Here is a 24,220-nt window from a genome sequence, read left to right as displayed (position 1 = left end):
AAAAAGGAAAACAGTCCTCCAAGGCCGACTGCATTATTTCGGCAGCATAAGGCCAATATTACAATCTCCTGGCAGAACACAGTTTCTTCTAAGCATCAACTCGTTTCAGATGTGAGGGGGGTCAAGCCTCTTCCCCCTTTTTTTGCTTATGATCAGTCCAGTCCTCCAAGGCCAGGTTTTTTCTCAGAGCAAGGTCGCTCTCTTTTCTATAGAGGTCTCCCATTGAAGAACTAGTCCTTTCGAGAACAGCTTATTTTCTTCATGACAAGCACCACAGCAAAAAAAAAGCAACAGTACCTGTCTTCTTCTTACGGTGATCTTGGGTCTCCATCTTTTTTTCCTTACATCTCTTCACCCTCCTCCTCTGTCCTCCCCTGGTGCATGATACCAACGACCTAAAAACTTGTTGTGGGCTAAGGTTTCTCCTTTTGTTTCCTTTCTTGGGGAATTTTCCTTTCCCATTTTGTTGCTGGGATACACTGATTGCCAGATCATCCTTTTGATGGCTGGGCGATTAGTAAAGACAATAAGATCCACCCCCCACCCAAACAATCTTGCTAAGCACTCCTGCTGCCTGGCAGGCTTTGGTTGGTTTGGGTTTTTTTCCCTCTCTTTGGAGAGGGGGAAGTTCTCACAGGAGTTTTGGGCTCAGGAAGGGGGTGGGTGTGTGTGGGGCAGGGGGTAACTTCTCTTCCTGCCCTGCTTGGCTCAGAGGAGAAAGGTCAGCCTGCTACCAGCAAGGGGAGAGCTCGACTGCTCTTTTCTGCAGAGCCCAGCATCTCCGCTCATTGGTTCCTGTTTGCTGCACTGTGATCTTCTGCCCCTGTGCCTTGAGATTTGTGCTGCGGTGGTTGAGTTCTGCTGCATCCCATCTCGTAGCTGCGGGATTCTGCTCCTCTTTTTGCCCATCTGGCCCTTCTGAGGTTTCTTGCTGTCCAGAGGAGCACCAAGATCGGCGTTTCCGCTGTGAGTTTGCAGAGGAACCTTTTCTCCATCCATCTCTGCCGTTCTGTGTCCGCCATTGGCCACGCGGGAGATCTGAACCAGCCGGGACCCGCGGCACAGCGCCCCCTGCAGCCGCCGGGGAATCATCGTACCCGCCCTGCCCGGCCGGGAGCCAACAGCGCCCCTGCCGGCTGGGACTGTAACTGCACCAAAGGGGAGGGTGTGTCTCTGTAAGGCTGTCAGTGGGTTTATGGCTGCTATCGTTGTTGTTACTTGTTTCACCTTGTTATACATATTAGTAAAAACTGTTATTCCTTTTACCATATTCTTGCCTGAAAGCCCGTGATTTTCAAAGTTATAATAATTCGGAGGGAAAGGGGGTCATATCCACCACTCCAAGGGGGTCCCTGCCTTCATTGGCAAACACCTGTCTTTCAAACCAAGACAAAACTAAATAGTGGCCACAATCTTGTTTTGAATTCTTCTTAAGTACAAGACCCTACGTCATCGCAGAGGTGTAACTAGCATGTGCAATTGGCCCAGGCCTGACCAGCAGCCTGTCCATCAACCTCAAAGTCATAATGGATTGGTTCTGAAACACAGGGGGTAGGGCACATTTTTCTGGAGAAGAAGGACAAAGCTTCTTGAACTTTGTCACAGAAGCCTTTTTTGTGATTTCTTGGTCCCATCCCCCCACCACCAAAAAAAAACGGACCAAGTAAAACCAGGACACACAGATGTGTCTTTATTTAATCAGAATCTATAGATTGAAATGCACCAAATGTAACTTCATTTGTCCAGAACTTCAAGAACTAGTTTAATAAAAATTTTATACATCAGTCAGAAATGTATCTGTTTTCATGTTGATAAATGTGTCGTCAGCTTTTTACATGTCTTTTACATTTTTACTCTTGTGAGCAAAACACACTAAATATAGTATGCTTTGTAAGTAGAGTGTCTCCCTGCCTACACCGCTTCTGTATTTTGACAAAGGATTCTCTCTTTTTCATGGAAGTGTCAGACAATAATTTCTTGAATAAGAAAATCCCATGCAAGACTTACACGGGATAAAAAATGCCCTGCTGGGCCTGATCAAAGATCTTTCTAAGAGCAGTGCTTCCCACCATGAGCAGCAGCGGAAACTTAATAAGCAATGTACAGTTAGGTATGCTCTATACATATATGTGGTCCTCACCAGTGTCATTAATCTTGCAACCCTCTGTTCTCGTCTTACTGTTTGTGTATTAAGTCTTCAGAAGCTCAAATTCTTGCTAGACTGTAGGTTCATAGGGGTAAGGACTCTCTACTTAACCTCATTTGTGCATAGAAGCAAAACACTTGCCTTAACTTGGATGAAGATGCAGCTGGAGCCCTCAGAAATGTCTCACATATCATTTATAAATACCTGTATTTTCATGCTGAATCGATGCATTAAAACAACTTACGTGTTCAATTTGTCTATACCATGTCATGAGTACTTCCTCTAGCTGGTGAACCATGTCATAATTGTCAGCAGCTGCAGTTATTTTATCAAAGGTCTGGAGTTCAGAAAAATTAATGTAATCTACTTTTTCCAACTCAACCGTTCCTTCAATACTTGCTGCAGCACCTGAGAAAAGGGTAATTACAATGTAGAACCAATTGAGACTTTAAAATAAATTTCTACCTGTCAAAGCAATTTAAATTTGAAAATATACATCTGCAGTCAGTTTATTTCAATATAATAGCACTTAATTGCACTCACATAAAGCAGAAAATTCTGATTTTAAATGCAGTGATCCTCCTTAAAAACAACGCATCACTATTTTCTCAAGAAAATAATCTAACCATGCATATATTATGCACCTAATTGATAATTTTATTTTTCCTTGCAGAATGTGAGAAGTTCCTTATCCATGCACTACTGCCTTTAAATGGAAATCCTTAACTAGAATTCTTCTAGTTTGTGTCCTAAATGCCACGCTTACCTCCTAAAAATGAAACGTATTTGTTAATTGTTTCCACAAAATTCTGTTTTTCTTTTGTATCCTCTTTGCTCTCACCCAAAGAACCCCAATTACTTGTTGCGAGGATAGCAGGAATGTAAACCCTTTCTATTAAATTCTTAACACCAGGTAGGAGTCCATTAGAGGCATCCAAAGCACCAAAGAAAATTTCCTGTAATGTGAGAAAATGATTGTTATTGAAGCAGTAACTTATACTAGAAGCAGTACTATAAGTTCAATGTATTTTTATAAAAGCACTCCAATATGGCAAACAAAACTTTCAGGAGAGAAAATCATTATAAAAGAAATTTACATTTCTTACAACATGCCCCTAAGATAGTACTTTCAATATAAAAGGGAACTCTATAATTATTTAGTACAGTTTTTAAAAGCTGTCAGGCTGTGCTTGTGTTACTTCAGTTATTTCCCTATCACACAGAGTTTGGAAATTTTTAAATAGTAGAAACACATCCTGAGCCACAATTAAGTACTAATTCATGGAACACAAGTAGCAAAAAAATTCTCTGAATGTCCATATCTAAAATTATATTAGAAGCAATTATTTGACTGAGCATATATTACTTTGAATCAGGTTAAATTTTTTCATACTCTGCAAAACAAAACTTTACAAGGTCTATTTCTAATATTTCAGTATTTTAAATATCTTTCAAATAAGCAAGTATTAACACACATCTGATAGCAAACTTCCTAGAACATCTATGTTCTTTCCCAAACCCTTCAGCATTTTGAATTAATTTTGAAGGAATCTGATGCAAAAGTAAAGTTTATGACCAATATTAAGGCTCTTGATACAGACAGGCCTTGTATCTCACTTCTAAAAGATTTTTTTTGCTTTTATTTTCTTTTACTAGCTCTCAAAAGGAATGGAGTATTTTAATATTAAATACAAAGCACGTAAACTAATAATAGATTTGCTGTCTGAAGAATTTGAAGTAATACTAATCACAAGACACTTGTGTAATACTATTTGTTATCAATTTACAGTCCCTTAAGCACTGCCCAAGCATTAAGATGTGTAGCCATGAACAGTAATGAAGCCCACACTTAGATAAGAATTTGTCTTGTAAAGCAGAAAAGTTCATGCCACATAATTTATATAGGATAAATAAGTATTTCATGTTTTATTTGTCAAAGACATGTAAACCAGAAAGGTACAGGTAAACTTTTTGACTCCCAGTATTTGTGATGAAGTCTTCTCAGTGTGTCCTTGTAGTTTAGGGATTTTGATCACAGCTAAAACATACTTAGCAGCTTGAACCTCTTCAAAAACATCAGGGAAATGAGAAATTAATCTAAATGCTTATTCATTTAACAATAATCCTGTAATAAGTATTTGCTGAAGCAAAACAGATATTCATTGTTTATCCAAAATAGAGAGCAACACAGTTACCAGTAACTTCAGTTATATGACAACTGGAAAAAAAAAAGAATTAAAAAGAGCGGCTTTTAAAGCTTTTAGTTTTTAAAATATATAAGAGAGTACCTCATGTATAGTTTTGTCATTTATAAAGGTGTCATTCTTAAAGCGAACAAAAAATAAGCATAGTCCTATGACTTTGTCTGGTGTCTTCTCCACGTAAAATTGCATCATTTGACTTCCTTTTTCAACACTTGGAATTATCCGACCACACTCTGAAAAGGAATTTCATAGGTATGGCTTTGTAAGTGAGGGTGTTATAAAGTGCTTAAAATTAATATAAGGATATAAAATTAAACATACAAATAATTTGTTTTCTTCTTTTGTAAGAGAACAAAAACCAGCATAATTTGTAACTGTACTAAATCACACTTTTAGAAATCTACACCAGACTTACAGTGTGTATCCTACAAACCTGTTTTGGCACTGAAAAGGGAATTTGCTCAGGGCCATCATTCTGGAAGAATTTGCTGATGACTAAGGTACYTCATTTATTTTCATTTATCCTACCAAAAAAGATGCCAGGTCTAAGTGAGAAAACACGGACAACAAGATACCTTTGGGTCCTTTGTGGATATATTCNCTTTTTCTGGAGAAGAAGGAGAAAGCTTCTTGAACTTTGTCACAGGAGCCATCTTTGTGATTTCTTGGTCCCATCCCCCCACCACCAAAAAAAAATGGACCAAGTAAAACCAGGACACACAGATGTGTCTTTATTTAATCAGAATCTATAGAYTGAAATGCACCAAATGTAACTTCATTTGTCCAGAACTTCAAGAACTAGTTTAATAAAAATTTTATACATCAGTCAGAAATGTATCTGTTTTCATGTTGATAAATGTGTCGTCAGCTTTTTACATGTCTTTTACATTTTTACTCTTGTGAGCTAAACACACTAAATATAGTATGCTTTATAAGTAGAGTATCTCCCTGCCTACACAGCTTCTGTATTTTGACAAAGGATTCTCTCTTTTTCATGGAAGTGTCAGACAATAATTTCTTGAATAAGAAAATCCCATGCAAGACTTACACGGGATAAAAAATGCCCTGCTGGGCCTGATCAAAGATCTTTCTAAGAGCAGTGCTTCCCACCATGAGCAGCAGCGGAAACTTAATAAGCAATGTACAGTTAGGTATGCTCTATACATATATGTGGTCCTCACCAGTGTYATTAATCTTGCAACCCTCTGTTCTCGTCTTACTGTTTGTGTATTAAGTCTTCAGAAGCTCAAATTCTTGCTAGACTGTAGGTTCATAGGGGTAAGGACTCTCTACTTAACCTCATTTGTGCATAGAAGCAAAACACTTGCCTTAACTTGGATGAAGATGCAGCTGGAGCCCTCAGAAATGTCTCACATATCATTTATAAATACCTGTATTTTCATGCTGAATCGATGCATTAAAACAACTTACGTGTTCAATTTGTCTATACCATGTCATGAGTACTTCCTCTAGCTGGTGAACCATGTCATAATTGTCAGCAGCTGCAGTTATTTTATCAAAGGTCTGGAGTTCAGAAAAATTAATGTAATCTACTTTTTCCAACTCAACCGTTCCTTCAATACTTGCTGCAGCACCTGAGAAAAGGGTAATTACAATGTAGAACCAATTGAGACTTTAAAATAAATTTCTACCTGTCAAAGCAATTTAAATTTGAAAATATACATCTGCAGTCAGTTTATTTCAATATAATAGCACTTAATTGCACTCACATAAAGCAGAAAATTCTGATTTTAAATGCAGTGATCCTCCTTAAAAACAACGCATCACTATTTTCTCAAGAAAATAATCTAACCATGCATATATTATGCACCTAATTGATAATTTTATTTTTCCTTGCAGAATGTGAGAAGTTCCTTATCCATGCACTACTGCCTTTAAATGGAAATCCTTAACTAGAATTCTTCTAGTTTGTGTCCTAAATGCCACGCTTACCTCCTAAAAATGAAACGTATTTGTTAATTGTTTCCACAAAATTCTGTTTTTCTTTTGTATCCTCTTTGCTCTCACCCAAAGAACCCCAATTACTTGTTGCGAGGATAGCAGGAATGTAAACCCTTTCTATTAAATTCTTAACACCAGGTAGGAGTCCATTAGAGGCATCCAAAGCACCAAAGAAAATTTCCTGTAATGTGAGAAAATGATTGTTATTGAAGCAGTAACTTATACTAGAAGCAGTACTATAAGTTCAATGTATTTTTATAAAAGCACTCCAATATGGCAAACAAAACTTTCAGGAGAGAAAATCATTATAAAAGAAATTTACATTTCTTACAACATGCCCCTAAGATAGTACTTTCAATATAAAAGGGAACTCTATAATTATTTAGTACAGTTTTTAAAAGCTGTCAGGCTGTGCTTGTGTTACTTCAGTTATTTCCCTATCACACAGAGTTTGGAAATTTTTAAATAGTAGAAACACATCCTGAGCCACAATTAAGTACTAATTCATGGAACACAAGTAGCAAAAAAATTCTCTGAATGTCCATATCTAAAATTATATTAGAAGCAATTATTTGACTGAGCATATATTACTTTGAATCAGGTTAAATTTTTTCATACTCTGCAAAACAAAACTTTACAAGGTCTATTTCTAATATTTCAGTATTTTAAATATCTTTCAAATAAGCAAGTATTAACACACATCTGATAGCAAACTTCCTAGAACATCTATGTTCTTTCCCAAACCCTTCAGCATTTTGAATTAATTTTGAAGGAATCTGATGCAAAAGTAAAGTTTATGACCAATATTAAGGCTCTTGATACAGACAGGCCTTGTATCTCACTTCTAAAAGATTTTTTTTGCTTTTATTTTCTTTTACTAGCTCTCAAAAGGAATGGAGTATTTTAATATTAAATACAAAGCACGTAAACTAATAATAGATTTGCTGTCTGAAGAATTTGAAGTAATACTAATCACAAGACACTTGTGTAATACTATTTGTTATCAATTTACAGTCCCTTAAGCACTGCCCAAGCATTAAGATGTGTAGCCATGAACAGTAATGAAGCCCACACTTAGATAAGAATTTGTCTTGTAAAGCAGAAAAGTTCATGCCACATAATTTATATAGGATAAATAAGTATTTCATGTTTTATTTGTCAAAGACATGTAAACCAGAAAGGTACAGGTAAACTTTTTGACTCCCAGTATTTGTGATGAAGTCTTCTCAGTGTGTCCTTGTAGTTTAGGGATTTTGATCACAGCTAAAACATACTTAGCAGCTTGAACCTCTTCAAAAACATCAGGGAAATGAGAAATTAATCTAAATGCTTATTCATTTAACAATAATCCTGTAATAAGTATTTGCTGAAGCAAAACAGCTATTCATTGTTTATCCAAAATAGAGAGCAACACAGTTAACAGTAACTTCAGTTATATGACAACTGGAAAAAAAAAAGAATTAAAAAGAGCGGCTTTTAAAGCTTTTAGTTTTTAAAATATATAAGAGAGTACCTCATGTATAGTTTTGTCATTTATGAAGGTGTCATTCTTAAAGCGAACAAAAAATAAGCATAGTCCTATGACTTTGTCTGGTGTCTTCTCCACGTAAAATTGCATCATTTGACTTCCTTTTTCAACACTTGGAATTATCCGACCACACTCTGAAAAGGAATTTCATAGGTATGGCTTTGTAAGTGAGGGTGTTACAAAGTGCTTAAAATTAATATAAGGATATAAAATTAAACATACAAATAATTTGTTTTCTTCTTTTGTAAGAGAACAAAAACCAGCATAATTTGTAACTGTACTAAATCACACTTTTAGAAATCTACACCAGACTTACARTGTGTATCCTACAAACCTGTTTTGGCACTGAAAAGGGAATTTGCTCAGGGCCATCATTCTGGAAGAATTTGCTGATGACTAAGGTACCTCATTTATTTTCATTTATCCTACCAAAAAAGATGCCAGGTCTAAGTGAGAAAACACRGACAACAAGATACCTTTGGGTCCTCTGTGKATATATTCCTATGCAATTTGATAGTTCAATATAAATAGGTAAGGGAACAGTGTGTGCAGTGATTAGAGAATCATTAGAGATTTCAGACATTAAATGCTAATGCTGTACCAAGCATGTGAAAACTGAGAAATTTCACATATTTCCAATAAATGCAAATTCAGAGTCAGGTTTTATGAAAGTCTTTSTAATGGACTGGGGGCAAAATTCATGTATAAAAAAGGCAACACCCAATTCAGTATTTCAGGAGAACTTCTTATAGCCTTTCTTCCAGGAGTGGCTAAAATTGAKGGATTTTCCCTAAACAATTTGACTTGAAGCAAGCATTTAAAATATGAATTTTCAGGCTTCAGAGCAAAAGGTTGCRAAACTCTGAACAAAGAAACACAGATTTTGTTCTGAAAAACCTTAAACAAAATGAACGATAAAATGCACTATAACATCTACCCGCATTAATATTGTTAAACACTTACCTACTCCTCGTGCCTCTCCTTCTTGATAGAAAATTTTCAATGACTTTTTTCCTCCCTTGGCAAAAAATGAATCAAAAGCATCCAACTGTTCAATTAAAGAGTGAATACTTATTACTCAAAATGTTTTTATAGGCCTTTAAGACATACAMAACTAATTTGACTATGCTACTTTTTAAAGTTTTGTTGGCATGCAATGTTTATCCTCAAATGTTGTGAAAAGATAAAAAACAACATAATAGATATTTCGGATACTGCCTTAAGTACTGAGACTGCACACACAAGTGGCCCAGCYCCTGAAAATTGTGCATTAAACATTTATGAGTCTTGTCCAGTAACACAGAGATGTCAGAGGATATTCAGTCACACACAGATATCTTCAAGTATCAACTTGGAGTGACTGGTTGTGAGAGACCTAGAAAAATACACAGCACTTTTGTATGACTTGACATACCCCACTATTGCCACTGTACTTGTWAATGTAAAATATTAATTCATATAAGAAGAATAACATGACATGGACATTTTCTTCTCAAGACATGAATGGGCCACATTGGCTCCAAAATTTTTCATGAWGGCAAAGGTTTTGCTGACCTCTGGAAGGACAATGAGATCACATCTGAGGGAGACCAAGCTGCTCCATAATTAGTGGGCTGTACCTGTCAATAAAATGACCTCCCTAAACCACTACAGGTCTGTAGACATCCATTTTGATTTTGTGTTGTGATACAAGGTGCTTTGGATAGTAAGAATACAAAGCTTTGAAACAAATACAGCTTGTGTATGGATTGTAATTCTGAAGAACTTAACTGAAATTACAGCTAGGGTTTCCAAAGTCTGAATTTTCAAACTCTCCTAGAAAATTAGTGTGTCCTGGTAAAAAYAAGTTGTTTGATTTAACAGGAGGGGAACAAAGCTCTGAAAAGCACTGAAAAAAGATCAGAAGATACTGAATGTTTAAAATCCAGCATATTTCACAGTCTCTGTAGTTACTGCAAGGATGCCTAACTCCACAAGATGTGACTGGGCATTCAGAGTGTCCAACTGAAGGGCTCAGCTGTGGTAGTGAGACCCCCTCTTTCCTTCCCATCAAAAAAAGGTCAGRTTTTTAGCAAGCATGTCTGGAGATCAATCACCTGTCAGGGACAGAGGATACACTTCTAGATGTGGTRTATTTCTTATGAACATGGTTTTTCCCCCCGGTAAACAAATATTAAAGGTGAATCACAGCAGTGATARGAAAACGAGTGACATCCAGGTGGACAGAATTTAAACCCATGCTTGTGAGAAGACAATATTATATGAAAATAAAAGAAGTAAAAGCCAGTCAGCTCYAGAAGTGCAATTCATTTTGGTTAACAGGCACTACTGAATGGCAAGGTTAAAACAGAGCAAAATACATTAAACCACCCCAAACTAGTGAAAGAAAAAGAACATTGGTAAAGCGCTGAAAGTGCAGTGACAAAAACCAGGAAAAAATTCATTACTACAAAAAGCACTCCTGATTGTGAGGAAGAGGAGGACAAACAGTAACTTTAGAGCTTGCATGTCCACATAGTTACTGCAAAGAGCTTCTGGTTCAAGTCTGTGTGGTGCTCACACATCCACTGTGTGAGTACATATGCGGGCTAACGCTTCCAAGGGCAAAACCTAACTCGTGGATGTCAAAGACATATGGATATTGGAATTTATTAAATGACAATTTGTTGAGGAACAATGTTGACACAGCCCTAACAGCCTGAACTATTTATAAACAAACTAAAACTGGGAGCAGGAAAAGGTCCAACCACAAAAACTTTTCAGATAGTACTGCTGACAGCCAATAAAAACCCCAACCCAACCAGAAAACCACAAACAAACAAAAAACCACAAACCAAAAACCAAATACAAAAAAACCCTCAAGAACCCAAAATTCCTCAATTTCYCAAGTGTTAAACTTGGTGTAGAACATCAGTTTCACATTAAATCAGAATGATTTAAAACGATATATTATTTAGCAAATGAAAAAAAGGACAATACTTAGCACACCTCTATATTGTGTAAGCAGAAAAAAACCAAAATGAAGCTAAGTACATTTTATGATATAAAAATATCAATAAATAAAACCCAAACAAATTTGGATTAACACTAAATTTGGCTTGTAACTGTACAACTGAAGTTCTAAGAATTTATTTTTTGATCAAAGGAGATACTATCTAGCTGAGTTTTAAATTTTAAGTCAAATCTCTCTAACAGATAATAATAACATCAACCAGATGCAACAGTCAAATAACAACAATGCAATCAGAGAAGTTAGCTTAATGAGACTCTTAAATTAATATACCTGGAATTCACAACAGCCAYACTGAGTTTTAATAATCTGCTAAAAGTACAGGTTAACTGTTTGCTCCTGTTTGTTTAAAGACTTTGAAACATTGTGGGAGACAACACTTAAGACGCAAAAATAATGAAAGCTTTCAGAAGTTCCACAGGTTTTGGATCTACACACTCTACAAACCCACTTAACCCAATCTTTTAAGCAAACAAACATAAAGCACTCAAAACTGAAATGGTTTAGTGTGTCTTTCAAATGTAATTGTAGTATTTAAATGGTGTAGGATTCATCTTCTTTCTTATTACTAACAACACTTAATTTTCAAAATGTTCACATGAAGTTACACATTTTTGCAGAATCTTTGGAATTTCACTGAGAACTTGCTTAAGAAACAAAAATGATCATAATTAGAAGATAATAACATCAGTCTGAGATGAAACTTGTTGGAACTGGTAGATGTGACAAGAAACCTTTGGTCAAAATAACAGCAGTATTTATATTTTCTGTGAGGTGAGAAAGACATAAAAGCCACAATGAAAAACCTTGAGGATATTTCCAAATCTGCCAGGACACTTAGCTGAAAGATTTAGACAGGTGCCCTTTTATATGAGTTGTGTGCCTTAGTAATCACATTTTCTGGCAGAAACAATCAAAATGATGGATAACACTTCATACCAAAGGCATAATCTGCAACATATTTTAACTAATGWGTTAAATCAACAAGCATACAAAGCAGACTCACCGAAGGGACATCCAATATCAGTTCTTCCACAGCTGATACGTCTAACCCTACCATGGCACCGAGAGCTTCAAAWATGTATCTATATAAAGCATTAATTTTTGCTCTTCGACCTTCTCTTGATCTTTCATATTGAGCCTAAAACATTAAGCAAGTCTTTCAAGCTAAAAATGTACAAAGCCTTCACAACAATGACCTGCTACTTAATTTGCAACTAATGCTAAATTCTACTGTCTTGTATTTACAATTTCATAAACACCCTATTCTTTAAAAATACCTAACTTTCCAGAAGCTAACAGAATTACAAATTATTATTGTTATAAGATGTGAAATCAAATCTGAGGATATGCCAAGGAAAAACAAACATTAGGAATACTACAGCTGTATTTTAAGATTTTTATGTCACATTAACTGGTTTCATTGCTCACAAACAAAATTTAAATTTATTAAATTACTACAGAAAGGTTAAAATATCCRTTTAAAATTAAGTATCTAGGGTGGGTAAATATTTGCAGGAACTATATAGCTATATAGCACTATATAGCAAGCTGAGAACATATTTGCTTCAATGTAAATTATTCAGTTAATATCTCCTGCTTCCTATCTTGATTGCTTTAAAATTTTAAAATATTACAAACTTGGAAAAAAAAGCTCACTTTCTGCCAGAAATAATTTAGTAAAAGAATTGAGTCTAAACAAAAATAGAATCAATAAATTAAAAATTTAAACTAACGATTAATATAAACTGAATTTAATWATCTAAGGAAAGGACTAGAAACTTATAACCTTTCTTCCTTTGAAACTCTGCACACTTGGAACTCCACTAGGGCGGTAAATCTTAGAGAAACTTTGACTTCCCAAAGAATGAGTCTCTTGAGAAGAGGAAAGGCTTCCTGATCGTTGACCAGTGTGAGAAGATCTGACAGTACTTTCTCCAGCGATTGAACCTTTTCTAGTATTTTTTGGTAACCCCGCCATTCTGAAAGCTGAAATTTCAAAAAAAAAAAAAAAAAAAAAAAGATTATGTTTATAACAATTCAAACATTTCAAGATTTCAAGTCTACCTTTTCAAGAAGACAGGAGCATCTCAAGACTGACTTTTCAGGTATATAAATTTAATGGTCTCAAGTCCTCTTCGAGTTCTTAAAATGCCAGACATTTATATATATTTTTATGATAGATTTCAAATGACAATATGAAGATTGACATATTTTTTAAAACCAATTTTTCATATATGTGTGTTTTGTGGAGTGAACACCACACTATATAGCAAATACATTTTAAAATAGAAATAATTTCAGTTTACTGAAATTACTGAAATTACTCTCTGATTACTGAGAACTAGAAATGGTTTTGAATACAAATGGCTTCTTTAAATTTTAGTTTTTAAAATAGAYATATAAATTTAGCAACTGAATTTACAAAAAGACTTGCATACACAGAAATTGCTACTTCTACTCAGTGTACTATTACAATAAGGATCAAGAAAACTATTAAGAATTCCTTAGTCGTTCATATGAGACCTAAAGGCAGCCAACCACTGCTGTAACAGTGTTACGTACTCTCTTAGACACTATTACATGATTCAGGAAATAAAAAATCGAAGGTGAGGCCAACATGAAAAGCAACACCTAAAAAGTAACACAAGGTAGTACGTTACTAGCTCCTTATTTTTGCCCATGTTAATAAGTTACAAATTGGCTGCTCTTCTATGGTCTTAGGCATACAATCATCTGCAGCAGAAAGTGTTCACCTCTTTGTTGAAGTAAAAATACCACAAAAAAACAAAAAAAAAAAAAAAAAAAACCACAAAAAAAAAAAAAAAAAAAGAAGAAGAAAAAAAAAAAAGGAAAAAAAAGTGAAATCTAAATTACTTATATTTCTTTTTCTTCATGTTTCTATGACTGGCCTGGTTAGGTTATCTACAAGGTTAGCAGTGGTACTTTCCTCCTTGATTTTTCCACTCAGGCTGAATAGGCTGGATGTTAATTTCCTTGCCTTTCAACTGGTTCGCTTTTAGCTGATACTTGCCCCTAAAGGACAAGATGAGAGAGGTGGGGTTCTCGCAGCTTTCTTTAAAAAACCCGCAAAGACTACAGTTGCATCCTGGCATCCTCCCTGGCTCTTCAAAACCTGTACTCAAGATACCTGGTGGCTCAGGTGAGATTCTCACACTTTACAAAAACCTTTGTSAACTCCATCTGCCCACCTCTCCCGACTCAGTGGAACAACGTCCGTGCTTTTACGCTAACAACTCATTTCCTTCCTCCAGGATGCCAAAAACCTGCTCTACAGGACCTGCTCATTCAAGGAAAATAGATCTGGTTTGAGCATGCATCATTTTAGGACGATTGCAGGAGGATGAGGTGCGGGAGGGAGGAGAAGTGGAGGATTCCCAAGCTCAGAGCATTGATAATACAGACTTGAGACTTCCTTCTGAAAAGCTGAGGTGCCTCAGTTTTGGCAGAGAGACGCAGGCGAGAAGCCTCACCGACCTGGCCGAAGCGGTGCCTCCTCACAGGGCGGGGAGCGGGGCGCGATCTCCCCGCAGCGGGCGGAGCGGGCGGTCCAGCGGCCGCCGCGGGGCGGCTCCTCCCGGTGCGGCGGAGGGGTCGGGGCAGGGGCCGGTACCGGGAGCCGGTAACCGCTGCGGGGCGGCTCCTCCCGGTGCGGCGGAGGGCCCGGGGCAGGGGCCGGTACCGGGAGCCGGTAACCGCTGCGGGGCGGCGGCTSCAACGCCCGGCCGGGAGCCGTGGGCGCTGTGCCCGCGTGTCCGACAGCCCATCGCGCGGGCGGCCTAAATTCCACCCTGAGGAGCCGAGCCGCCGTTCTCCTGCAGAGATCTCGCGTATTTGGACACCGCTTGCCCGGGCGGTTGGTGCCGTTAAAGGTCCTTATGGAAGTTACTGGAGTAACGCAGATTGAACGCTGTGCTGCTCTTTCCTCTCGATTATAAAATGTGTGGAGTTTTTTATTCTTTTTTCCCCACAGAGTATTCAATCGTTGTTTCTATTATGTGTTTTTGAGACAAATGTTATCCTTCCCTCTTAGGCCTGAAATRAWGTTTTTACACTAMAGGACAGYRCGTWACTCTGAAGGRTGAAGAGATGACTGARAGGGGGCCTCATCAATGTGTATAAATGTCTAAAGGGTGCCCAGAGGATGGAGCCAGGCTCTTTGTGGTGCCAAGCAATAGGGCAAGAGATAAAAGTCAGAAACTGATGCACAGGAAGTTCCACCTGAATATAAGGAAGTTCTTATTATGAATATGAGGAAGTGTGAGGGTGACCAAGCCCAGGAACATTGCCCAGAGAGGTTGTGGAGTGTCCCTCACTGGAGATATTAAAAAACCCGCAATCTGGACACAATCCATGTGCTTGAGAAGTAGATTGGAACAGGTCCACTCTGGTCCCTTCCAATCTGCCTGGTTCTGTGATTCTGTGACAAATGCCCCTTGAAATCTTTCCCCAGTGCCTGAAGGCTAAACCAGAAATCAGCCTTTGTCAATACTAAAGTGAGGCTGCCATGTGTATGGTGGTAACAAGGCAAGGCAGGATTCCCAAACAGCCTGATACTGCCAGGACTTACAAAAGCAGCACCATTCCAGTGGAGCTGAGTTATCAGCTGTGTCTGCTCTGGCACTGGTGGTGTACCCTTGGCCTGCCAGTGSCAACTGAAGGGATGCATTGCCAGGTGAGTGCAGAGGATTCTCATTTTCATGCCATGCTTCAGCCACAGTCAGGAAGGCTCCTTCCCTTTGGTCCTTATGTTGTCCTGARCATGGGCTCGTTACCTGAGCAGCATCAATTCACACACTGAGGCAAGGTATTCCCATTTTTTATTCTAGTTTGCTCAAAGTAGGGAGTTGGGTGGTAATGCACAAAATGCTGGCTCCCCAATCACCAAAACATTACAGTATTTATACATTTCAACAAACAAGGGCATCAGCATTCGTTGGCATACCCTTGATATTAATTATTATTCAAAACTGTATTTGTTAGTTATATCTCTCACTTCTAAAGCTAATTAGTCCACAGGCACAGTTCTTCCTTCTATTTGARTCTGGGGTCCGTTTTGAGTAGGTRGTCAATGAGTCAGTGGTYGTGACTGCCCATTGCMGGAATCACCTCTYTCCCAGTTACTGCTCAGTTTTGCTGATTTCGCTCCTGGTGGTTCGCGTCCAGACAGCCCATGCATTTTGGGATTGTTTTCTCTTTTCCTTAAAACAGAGTATCGATTATACGACGTTCGCAATGCAGGTGCGCAACCACAACTGTCCAGATATAGCTACTGACTAACATCAAAACAAAAACTTAAAAGTTTGATTCAGATCTTGAGGGACTCGCTATGACTTACGGGACGAACCGGCAGACTTCGGTCGCACCTACGTGCTCCCAACGCCCCGAGGACAGCGGGGCGGGGCAGAGCGCAGCACCGCCTTCCCACCTCCTCTTCCTCCCCTTCCTCCTCCTCCTTTCCGTCCTCTCTCCCGACATGGCGGCCCCCGCGGAGCCCAGCGGGCTCACGGATGAGGCAGCCTACAGCGCCTGCTCGGAGCCGGATGCCAGCACGAAGGTGGGTGGATGGGAGTGACGGGCTCGCCCCGGGCTGTGGCTGCTGCTCCGCGGCAGCGCCGGTGCCCGCCCCTCCCCGCTCCCCGAACGCTCCTCTGCGGGYGGACGTGCGGTGCATGGGGGCCGGCATGGGGCCGCGCCGGCTACCGGCGGGACAGCGAAAGGTGGCCGGGCACGGAGCTGCCCTGACGGCCCGTTTGTCGGGTAGCCCAGCGGGTTTCGTTTCGGGTCGTGCCGAGGGGCGGACGGGCCGGGTTGGTCCCTGGRGGCCCCTGGACACTCCGTGGCGCGGTCGGCCGCGCCTGTCCTGGCTCTGAGCGAGCGCTCCGGGCAAGTCCCTGGCAGGGTGTCCCAAAAWATACCCCAAAATACCCCAAGCGTTTTTACTTTTTATTAGGAGAGTCTTGTAATTGCATTTTTTCTGGTTTTTTGCCCCTTACCTCTACCGACTATCCTACCACTAACCTTTTATCCACTTAGTCGTTCCCAAGCCTCTGGTATGTAATTGCTCTGTGGCTTCAAGAAAATATCCTTACAGAATTGTAGGCTGGTTTTGCTGCCAAGATACAATAGAGCTTGACAGAAGTTCAATAGCAGTGCCATAAAATAATAAAAATAATGAGCTCAGAAGTCTAGGAGGCTCAGTACTGAATATATACTTGTCTGTTGCGCTTGTGTGTGAAGTTGTTCATGTATGCTACAGCCCCATAAAAGAAAAACATAAGGATACCTTTTTGTAATGCATCGGATAATACATATTGAGCGATACCACTAATGGGGTTGTCTTAAACATTGTAATTTATTKATTTACTTATTTAACACAAACCTGAATGTGTAGAATCAGAACAAAAGGTTTTATTTACACTTAATGTASTTCTCTGTAATTTCTGAACCTGCTGGTTTTAGATGCCTTACTCAGTGRCATCTTTGTTAATACCCATAATTCAATTCTGGTTGATGTATAAAGGATAAACTTTTTCCCCACAGGATTTCATGTTTCAGCAGACAATGTTAAGAGTAAAGGATCCTAAGAAGTCACTGGACTTTTATACAAGAGTACTTGGAATGACGTGAGTAGAATTTGTATGCCACAATACGTGTGGGTTTTTTTYCTGTTCTTCTGAAAAGAATTATTTTTTTGGATGTAATTGTACTAATTGGTCTAACTACGTAAACAATGCTAGCCCATCAGCTGATGCTCATTTGGATAGTCTGGCAATAATGACTAAACTGCAAATGAACTAATATTGGCCTTGACTAGAAATATCTTTTTTTCTTAAATAGGTCATTAATTATCAGTGTACAGCTTGCTTACTTCCTCTTCACTGAGCCTGCAGCTAACTGGTAACTTTTTTGACTGTGCTTATAATAAGGAGTCATTGTTAAAAATCTTGAAATTAAGTTTGTTTTCTAGTTCTCAGAGATGGCTTACGATTACCTCCAGTCATATGAGAACAAGGCAATACAGGGTGAAGAGAAGGTCCAAGCTCAGTCTTTTGGAGAAGTTTTTTGGGAGGCAGATGCCCTGCAGTAGCTTAACACRTTTATGCTGAGGCTTTTTGTGCATTCTTGGCATTTCAAAGCCAAAGTTACTTGAAAACAAAATACAATGTTTTTAAACATCTTGAAAGGAGTCCAGACTAAAGTAAAATAAATTACTTCCACGATAATGTGTGAAAATAGAATTTAAATACCTTGTAACAAAGAAATTAGATTAATTTTGCATGCCTGCTTGTTCCAGTTAAATGTCCTGCATAAAAATGTATGCCTCATGTTTTTAATTGATTAAATTGTTGCATCTGAAAGGGATTTTATCATTATAGCTAGCTATTGAAACTGTAAATGTATTTAATCTAAAGGTTTGTTTGCTGTGTTCTTAAACTTTGGTGCCAGTGAGCTCTCCAGAATGAGTAAGATTGAAAGTAGATCTTTYTATTCCTTGGTGAAATTTTAAAATKATTMAAGTTTTTCCTGTGAAARTACAGTAAAGTAACAGAGTGACAACCTCAATATGTAACCCTTTGTACTGACTTGTCAGTTGCTGGTAGTTTATTATTTAAACMTCTGATTCTTTTAAATTTTGAAGATTTTTAGTATGTTCTGGAGTGTTTTTATTTGATAGTTTATAATGTAGCTATTTTAAGGTGTGGATTACTGAAAAACATAAATTCATGGAAATAATTCTTCCTTGGGGAAGCAATCTTGGTTTATTTGCAACCTACCTGACTACCCTTTAAGTTACTATTTCAAAATAATTGTTGCCATTTAGACTGCTTCAAAAATTTGACTTTCCTACTATGAAGTTCTCACTCTATTTCCTGGGGTATGAAGATAAAAAKGATATCCCGAAAGATAAAGCTGAGAGAACACCTTGGACCTTCTCTAGAAAAGCTACACTCGAACTGACACAGTAAGTAGTTATATAATGAGAGWTGATATTTAGCTAACAGTGATTAAACAGTATTGGATAAGTGTAAATCCCATTAGATTGAATAAAAATTTAATCAATACTGTGGATACATCTTCCCTGTCATATAGCCTTAAAACATGTTTGAGATTGGATACTTTGAAAGCTTAATCTTCCTCTTCAGAGCTTTTGAACTGCTAGGTGAACATAAATATGAAATAATACTTAATTAATTTTGTATGCATGCCATCTGGGTAAGTAATTTTGGGAAACCCAGTGTGGTTAGACCTTTCTTTGAATCCAGAAAGCATCCCAATAATGGATAACAATTGCTTTTGGRATCTAATCTAGAGGGGTATTAAGTCAAAACATATGCTTTCTGTAAACAGGATAATTTGGTTAATGTTGCTAATCATTGTAATTGTGCAGAAAGAATCTCCCCAATGCTGCCCTACTGAACTGCAGGACCTGCTACCCTCACTTGTTCCCCAGTGACAGGCAGATGAACTGATTTGTACAGCACAACCTTCTCCCATCTCAACGAGACAGGAGTATTTGTGACTCATTCAAATGTAGACCCTAAATACTAGTGAAGAAATGTGAACATGACTGGATTAGCCCCAAGGCTATGTGTCCCTAGACCCTGTGACTGGGGAAGGTCTTTGTGATTTAATGAATGAAGCCAACACATGAAATTCTCTGATTTCTTAAGAGAAACATCTTACCTTGCCAAGGAGACTGAACATTTAGGATTTGTTAATTTTGATGCTTTTCTTCAATATGTAATAATTACTTTTTACAGCAACTGGGGCACTGAAAATGATGACAGTCAGTCTTATCACAATGGCAATTCAGATCCCCGAGGATTTGGTATGTCTTTAGTCTTGTATTTATAGTTTTTAAGCTTTGAAATAAAATTCASTAGCTCCTGTAAAGAAGGGAACTTGCCTCTCATCCTTTATCTCTCTTCTTTGAATATGTATACTGTCAAACATGATGAAAATAAATGAACCAATRTGTTTCAGAGTAATGACCCAAGTTACACTCTTTATCATGAATCTAATCCTTTGGCAAGTAAACGTATGCTAATGGTAATTACTGAATTAATAACACCAGTTGTGCTTGTATAYTAGGTTATCATGGTGTTTAAACTGATTTCCACTTGGATTTCCACTGTATGATCCACTAGTTACCCATTTTAAACTAGAAGGACAATTTCATTTGTCTGTAGCACTGAGGATATAATTTGTGTGACTTGATCTGATACTCTGAGCSCTTGAAAGGTCACTGCTTGGAAAAGAAGTTTTACACTCAGTCCAGCCACTTGAATTTAAAGCTTCTGAATTGATTTGTAAGCTCAGGCTTTGCATAGCACTAGTGTCAGTCTCTGCAAATACAGCATTAATAAACTCCATGTGCTGTTAAACACAGCAAATATAACRAAATCCCATTATGGAACTGTGCTTCAATGAAGAAAATACAGATAAAACAGATAGAAAATCTTTTTTCCTACTCTAAATAAAGTTCTTGTCTAAACAAAATAAGRTACTTCAACTATAAAATTCTTATTTAAAAGGCATTATGAAAAGACAACTCTTTGAAGGRTATTAATGTTAGTATCCAAAATGCTCTTCTTTCTGGAAGTTTTTCTTAAATACAGTCGTATCTTATGTGAAYAACAGCTTGAAATACTGAGCAAACTTTTTTCCCAAACACCCAGCAATACTTATAATGTACTTCACTCTTTTTACCTTCTTGCACAGGACACATTGGAATTGCCGTTCCTGATGTCTATAAAGCTTGTAAGAGGTTTGAAGACCTAGGAGTGAAATTTGTGAAGAAACCAGATGATGGTAAGTCTTGATCAGAAATGCAAGTAATTTTTTTTACTTGGTTTTAAAATACTCTGTCTAGTAGGTCTTCCTGGAATGCTAGGTAATGTGTTTCTAGTAGTTGCCACTGCTTAGAGCTATTTAGATCCAGTTACTCCTGCACCCCCTTATAGAGTGGGCGAAACTGGCAATAAATCCATCCCAGTCACAATAATACATCAGTCTGCTACATGCCTTCTGTATGCAGCTTGCCCTTCAGTAAAATTGACCTGCTCTGTTGATGTTATAATTTACATGTCATGTATACTGCTGCCTAGAGTTGTTGCAGAATGTACTGTAATACGGATCAAATTCACACGGCACATCTGCTTGGTTCTTGTCATTTGAAAATGAGTCAGACAACGTACTTGCTCCCACCCATTAAAACTGAGTARTTCTTGACTTTTCTGGCTATTTTGATGTAAATTCATCTAACACCTACTATACAACCTACTAGTTATTATATTTTTAACTGTTCTGTCAGCTTTGGTAGGAATAACTTCATTAGTCTGTATCATAATTAACTGGCATAACTTTTACCAGAAAATGTATAATGTATAGCACAAATGTTTAGAGTACATAACCAAAGAATGTCTATGTCCAAATATCCCAAAATGATGCAGGAGTGGTGAAAAGTCTTGCATTTTTCAACTGGATTCTCTTTCATAAAAAGACCTCATAAGATTACTAGGACTGATGCATTTGAAAACAGACATGCAATACTACTAATGGAAAAGAGATTTAAATTATTTTCATCTTGTTGTGTTCTCAGCTGAAGCAAAATAAGAAATATAGCTGAAAGCTTAACTTGAACACAGGTTTCARAATAGGTATTTCTAGCATTTGAGAGTTTATGAGCCTTTTTAAAATTTGTTCTTTTGTTAAACCCTGAGAGGCTTGAGAGTTGCTGACTTAGAGCTGGGCAGTGATAGGAATGAAGTACAGAGAAGCTCAAGCTTAGACTGTAAATGGAGGGAATCACAGGAAAGACTCCTGAAGCAGACAAGGGGTTGGAAGAGAGCGAAAGCTCTTCTTTAAAATTTAGAAACAAAATTCATACAGCAATGCTAAGGAAGAGGAGAGAGTTTTGGACTTCATATTGTTTGCGRAGCAGGCTGGGAGATCCAGTGTGGGGTCTGTTTTCCAACCTTAGTGATCAAACATCTATTCTCTCAGTTGTKGTAACTGGAAATACATTAAGAGCTAGGCTGGTTCTGTTACAGTAAATAGTTTAACAGAGCAAGTGTAACTACAAGCATTGGTTAACATGTTTAAGAAAACATTTTAAGCTGCGCTATCCTGATTTATTGTTGAAAAAACTTATGGGGATCCTGTTTTAATGAGTATTTTCTTCAACAGTAAAATTTAAAACAATCCCATCCTGCATTTCTTTGCTTTATGAAGCGATGCAAAAATGTACTGTAAACCACATCAGGAGCTGAAATGTTATCGTACAATTTCAGTGTGGAGTCGGGAATGATGGGAGATGAACAGAGCAGAGGAATGCAGGGTTTTATACCAGCAAAGCCTGCTCAAGAAARTATGTCAAAATATCCCTGGAGCACAAAAATATTTCTCTGAGTTTTGAGGAAGAACACTTAGAGGGGCATATGAAAAAGACTTCACTCAACAGTAGATGGAATTCCAAAGTGTCTTTTAACTACAGCTTTGTTGAGAGTAGGATTGAGAGTTTTGCATACAAAGACCTAATGCTGATTAGAAACTAATCTGGATGTTTTTAGAATTATCTGTCTAAATTTGAACAGATTTTTTGTACAAAAGGAAGAAAGGAAAATTAACTTTCAAAGTAGTCATATTTGATGTTAAGAACCAGTCATGTAGTCTTAACTTCACCTTTTTTTTTTTTTTTTTTTTTTTTTTTTTTTTTTTTTTAATAGGTAAAATGAAAGGACTTGCATTTGTTCAGGATCCTGATGGCTACTGGATTGAAATTTTGAATCCTAACCATATGGTGACTCTCACTTAGTTCTAGTGAAGTGTATTCTGTAAGAGATGCCCACTTTCACTCTCCTGGAGAAAATCTGTGTTTGTGAAATTCTTGCTTAGTAGAGAGGAATCAGTCATGYTCAGAGTCTCCTCCAAAACTATCCCCTGGGACCTCACTTGGATTCTTTTTTTCTTGTCCTGTGATGCTCCTGCAATGTGTTTCCAGTTAGGAATACTCAATAATTTTCTGGAAAAGCACTTAACACAGATTCTCCTCTTGAACATTCATTATGATAATATTTCAATAAATATTGTCAAAAGATAYGTGGCCAGAAATTCACTGCATTTCACACTGATGAACAGCAAATCCTGTATTACTACTGATAAGCATCAACAAGGAGGAAAAAAGAAACTTCAGAATATTTTTTTATGAAGTCAAAAGATCCTGAAGCCTTCATGCCCTATCTTGTATACTAGAAAATAAAATGCCACACTAACTTTGACTGAAGGAGTAATAGCGCGCTTATAAAAGTCATTATCTTACTTATAATATTGCAGGCAAAACTCTTTTTAAAGAGCAGCCTTTAACAGTCTTGCAACAAGAAATTTTGTWGAGGCAATAAATCTGTACAGCAGAAAGAATTCAGTCTTTCAGCTCAGCTCCTGGCTGCTGATTGACAGTCAAGAGAAAAGGTCTCACAGATGCTAACTCACAGTGACCCTTTTTGTCTCTTTCAATAGTAGGAAGAACTTAAAATTTTTGTTTCAATAGAAGCCAGAGGTTTAAGTGCTCTGCCTATTCTGCCTTAGGAAATAAATGATTTGATTTAAGTGCTCTGCCTATTCTGCCTTAGGAAATAAATGAAAAAGTTTCCTACCACTAGACAGTTAATCTGCCCTCCCAAACAAATATTGGTATGTACCTGCAAGCAGCAGGAAGGCAGGTACAATTTACATGTGCTACACAAATAATTTGATTCTATGCAGTTTCACATGTCATAAACAGTGTTTGAAATCCTTTTCTTGCAACAAGAAAAACCTTCTGCCTTGTCTGGCTCTGGTTTGAGTAGCACTTAACTTCCATTTCTKCAGTTACATGGCTATCAAACAATGTACAGTGGAATAAATGGCTAATGAATAGGGTAATGGCATTGCAGTCCACTTCTCAATAAAGCATTGATGAAAACTACAAAAAATTTTAAAGCGCTATGACTTGCTTCTTTGCTCATAGCTGAGTTCCAGACGACTGAAAGGCTCTTTTGCTTTGAAGATTCTTTCTTTTGAAGGAATCTGGTGCTAAAAGAACATGAATCAGGAGTTCATGTAGTGAAGATTAACTGTGGGACTTGATTAAATATTTTAGTAAAGACAATCTCAAAAGTTTTACGAGCATGTCATCGTGGTGGTTCATATTTTATCAACACAGTGTTCCATTCAGTCTTTTTTTCACTACGCTTCAAAATAYAGGTGTGACTAGAAAAGCTATTGACCCAATTGTATGGAATCCATTAATTAAAACCAGGATCGCTCGTAACTCAGATGAGTAAGTCAAAGGGTGTTGTCACATT

The 24,220-nt window shown here is 37.6% G+C and overlaps 2 protein-coding genes across 2 annotated transcripts in view; one reads left to right on the top strand and one right to left on the bottom strand.

Annotated features, from left to right (window-relative positions):
• DNAH8 (dynein axonemal heavy chain 8) overlaps positions 1-12,831 on the bottom strand; it is a 114,262-nt gene extending 101,431 nt beyond the window's left edge. The window contains exons 1-6 of the mRNA XM_057369934.1: positions 12,640-12,831; positions 11,857-11,991; positions 8,804-8,888; positions 7,826-7,974; positions 6,304-6,493; positions 5,782-5,945 (exon numbers count right to left, since the gene is read on the bottom strand). Of these exons, the coding sequence (XP_057225917.1) occupies positions 5,782-5,945; positions 6,304-6,493; positions 7,826-7,974; positions 8,804-8,888; positions 11,857-11,991; positions 12,640-12,831 (915 nt within the window). The remainder of the gene's footprint in view (positions 1-5,781; positions 5,946-6,303; positions 6,494-7,825; positions 7,975-8,803; positions 8,889-11,856; positions 11,992-12,639) is intronic.
• A 3,471-nt stretch (positions 12,832-16,302) lies between these two features.
• Positions 16,303-23,117, top strand: GLO1 (glyoxalase I). Its single transcript, XM_057370942.1, has 6 exons — positions 16,303-16,428; positions 17,415-17,497; positions 18,697-18,837; positions 19,637-19,704; positions 20,598-20,687; positions 22,604-23,117. Exons 1-6 carry the CDS (start codon positions 16,348-16,350, stop codon positions 22,690-22,692), a joined length of 552 nt encoding a protein of 183 aa, XP_057226925.1. The 5' UTR covers positions 16,303-16,347; the 3' UTR covers positions 22,693-23,117.
• The last annotated feature ends 1,103 nt before the right edge of the window (positions 23,118-24,220 follow it).

Source organism: Malurus melanocephalus, unplaced genomic scaffold (genome assembly GCF_030028575.1).
Source record: "Malurus melanocephalus ecotype Western Australia unplaced genomic scaffold, MMel_1.1 scaffold_5, whole genome shotgun sequence".
Lineage (NCBI taxonomy): Eukaryota > Metazoa > Chordata > Aves > Passeriformes > Maluridae > Malurus > Malurus melanocephalus.
The sequence above is the reverse complement of the archived record's forward strand: the minus strand, read 5'-3'. Positions and strand labels throughout refer to the sequence as shown.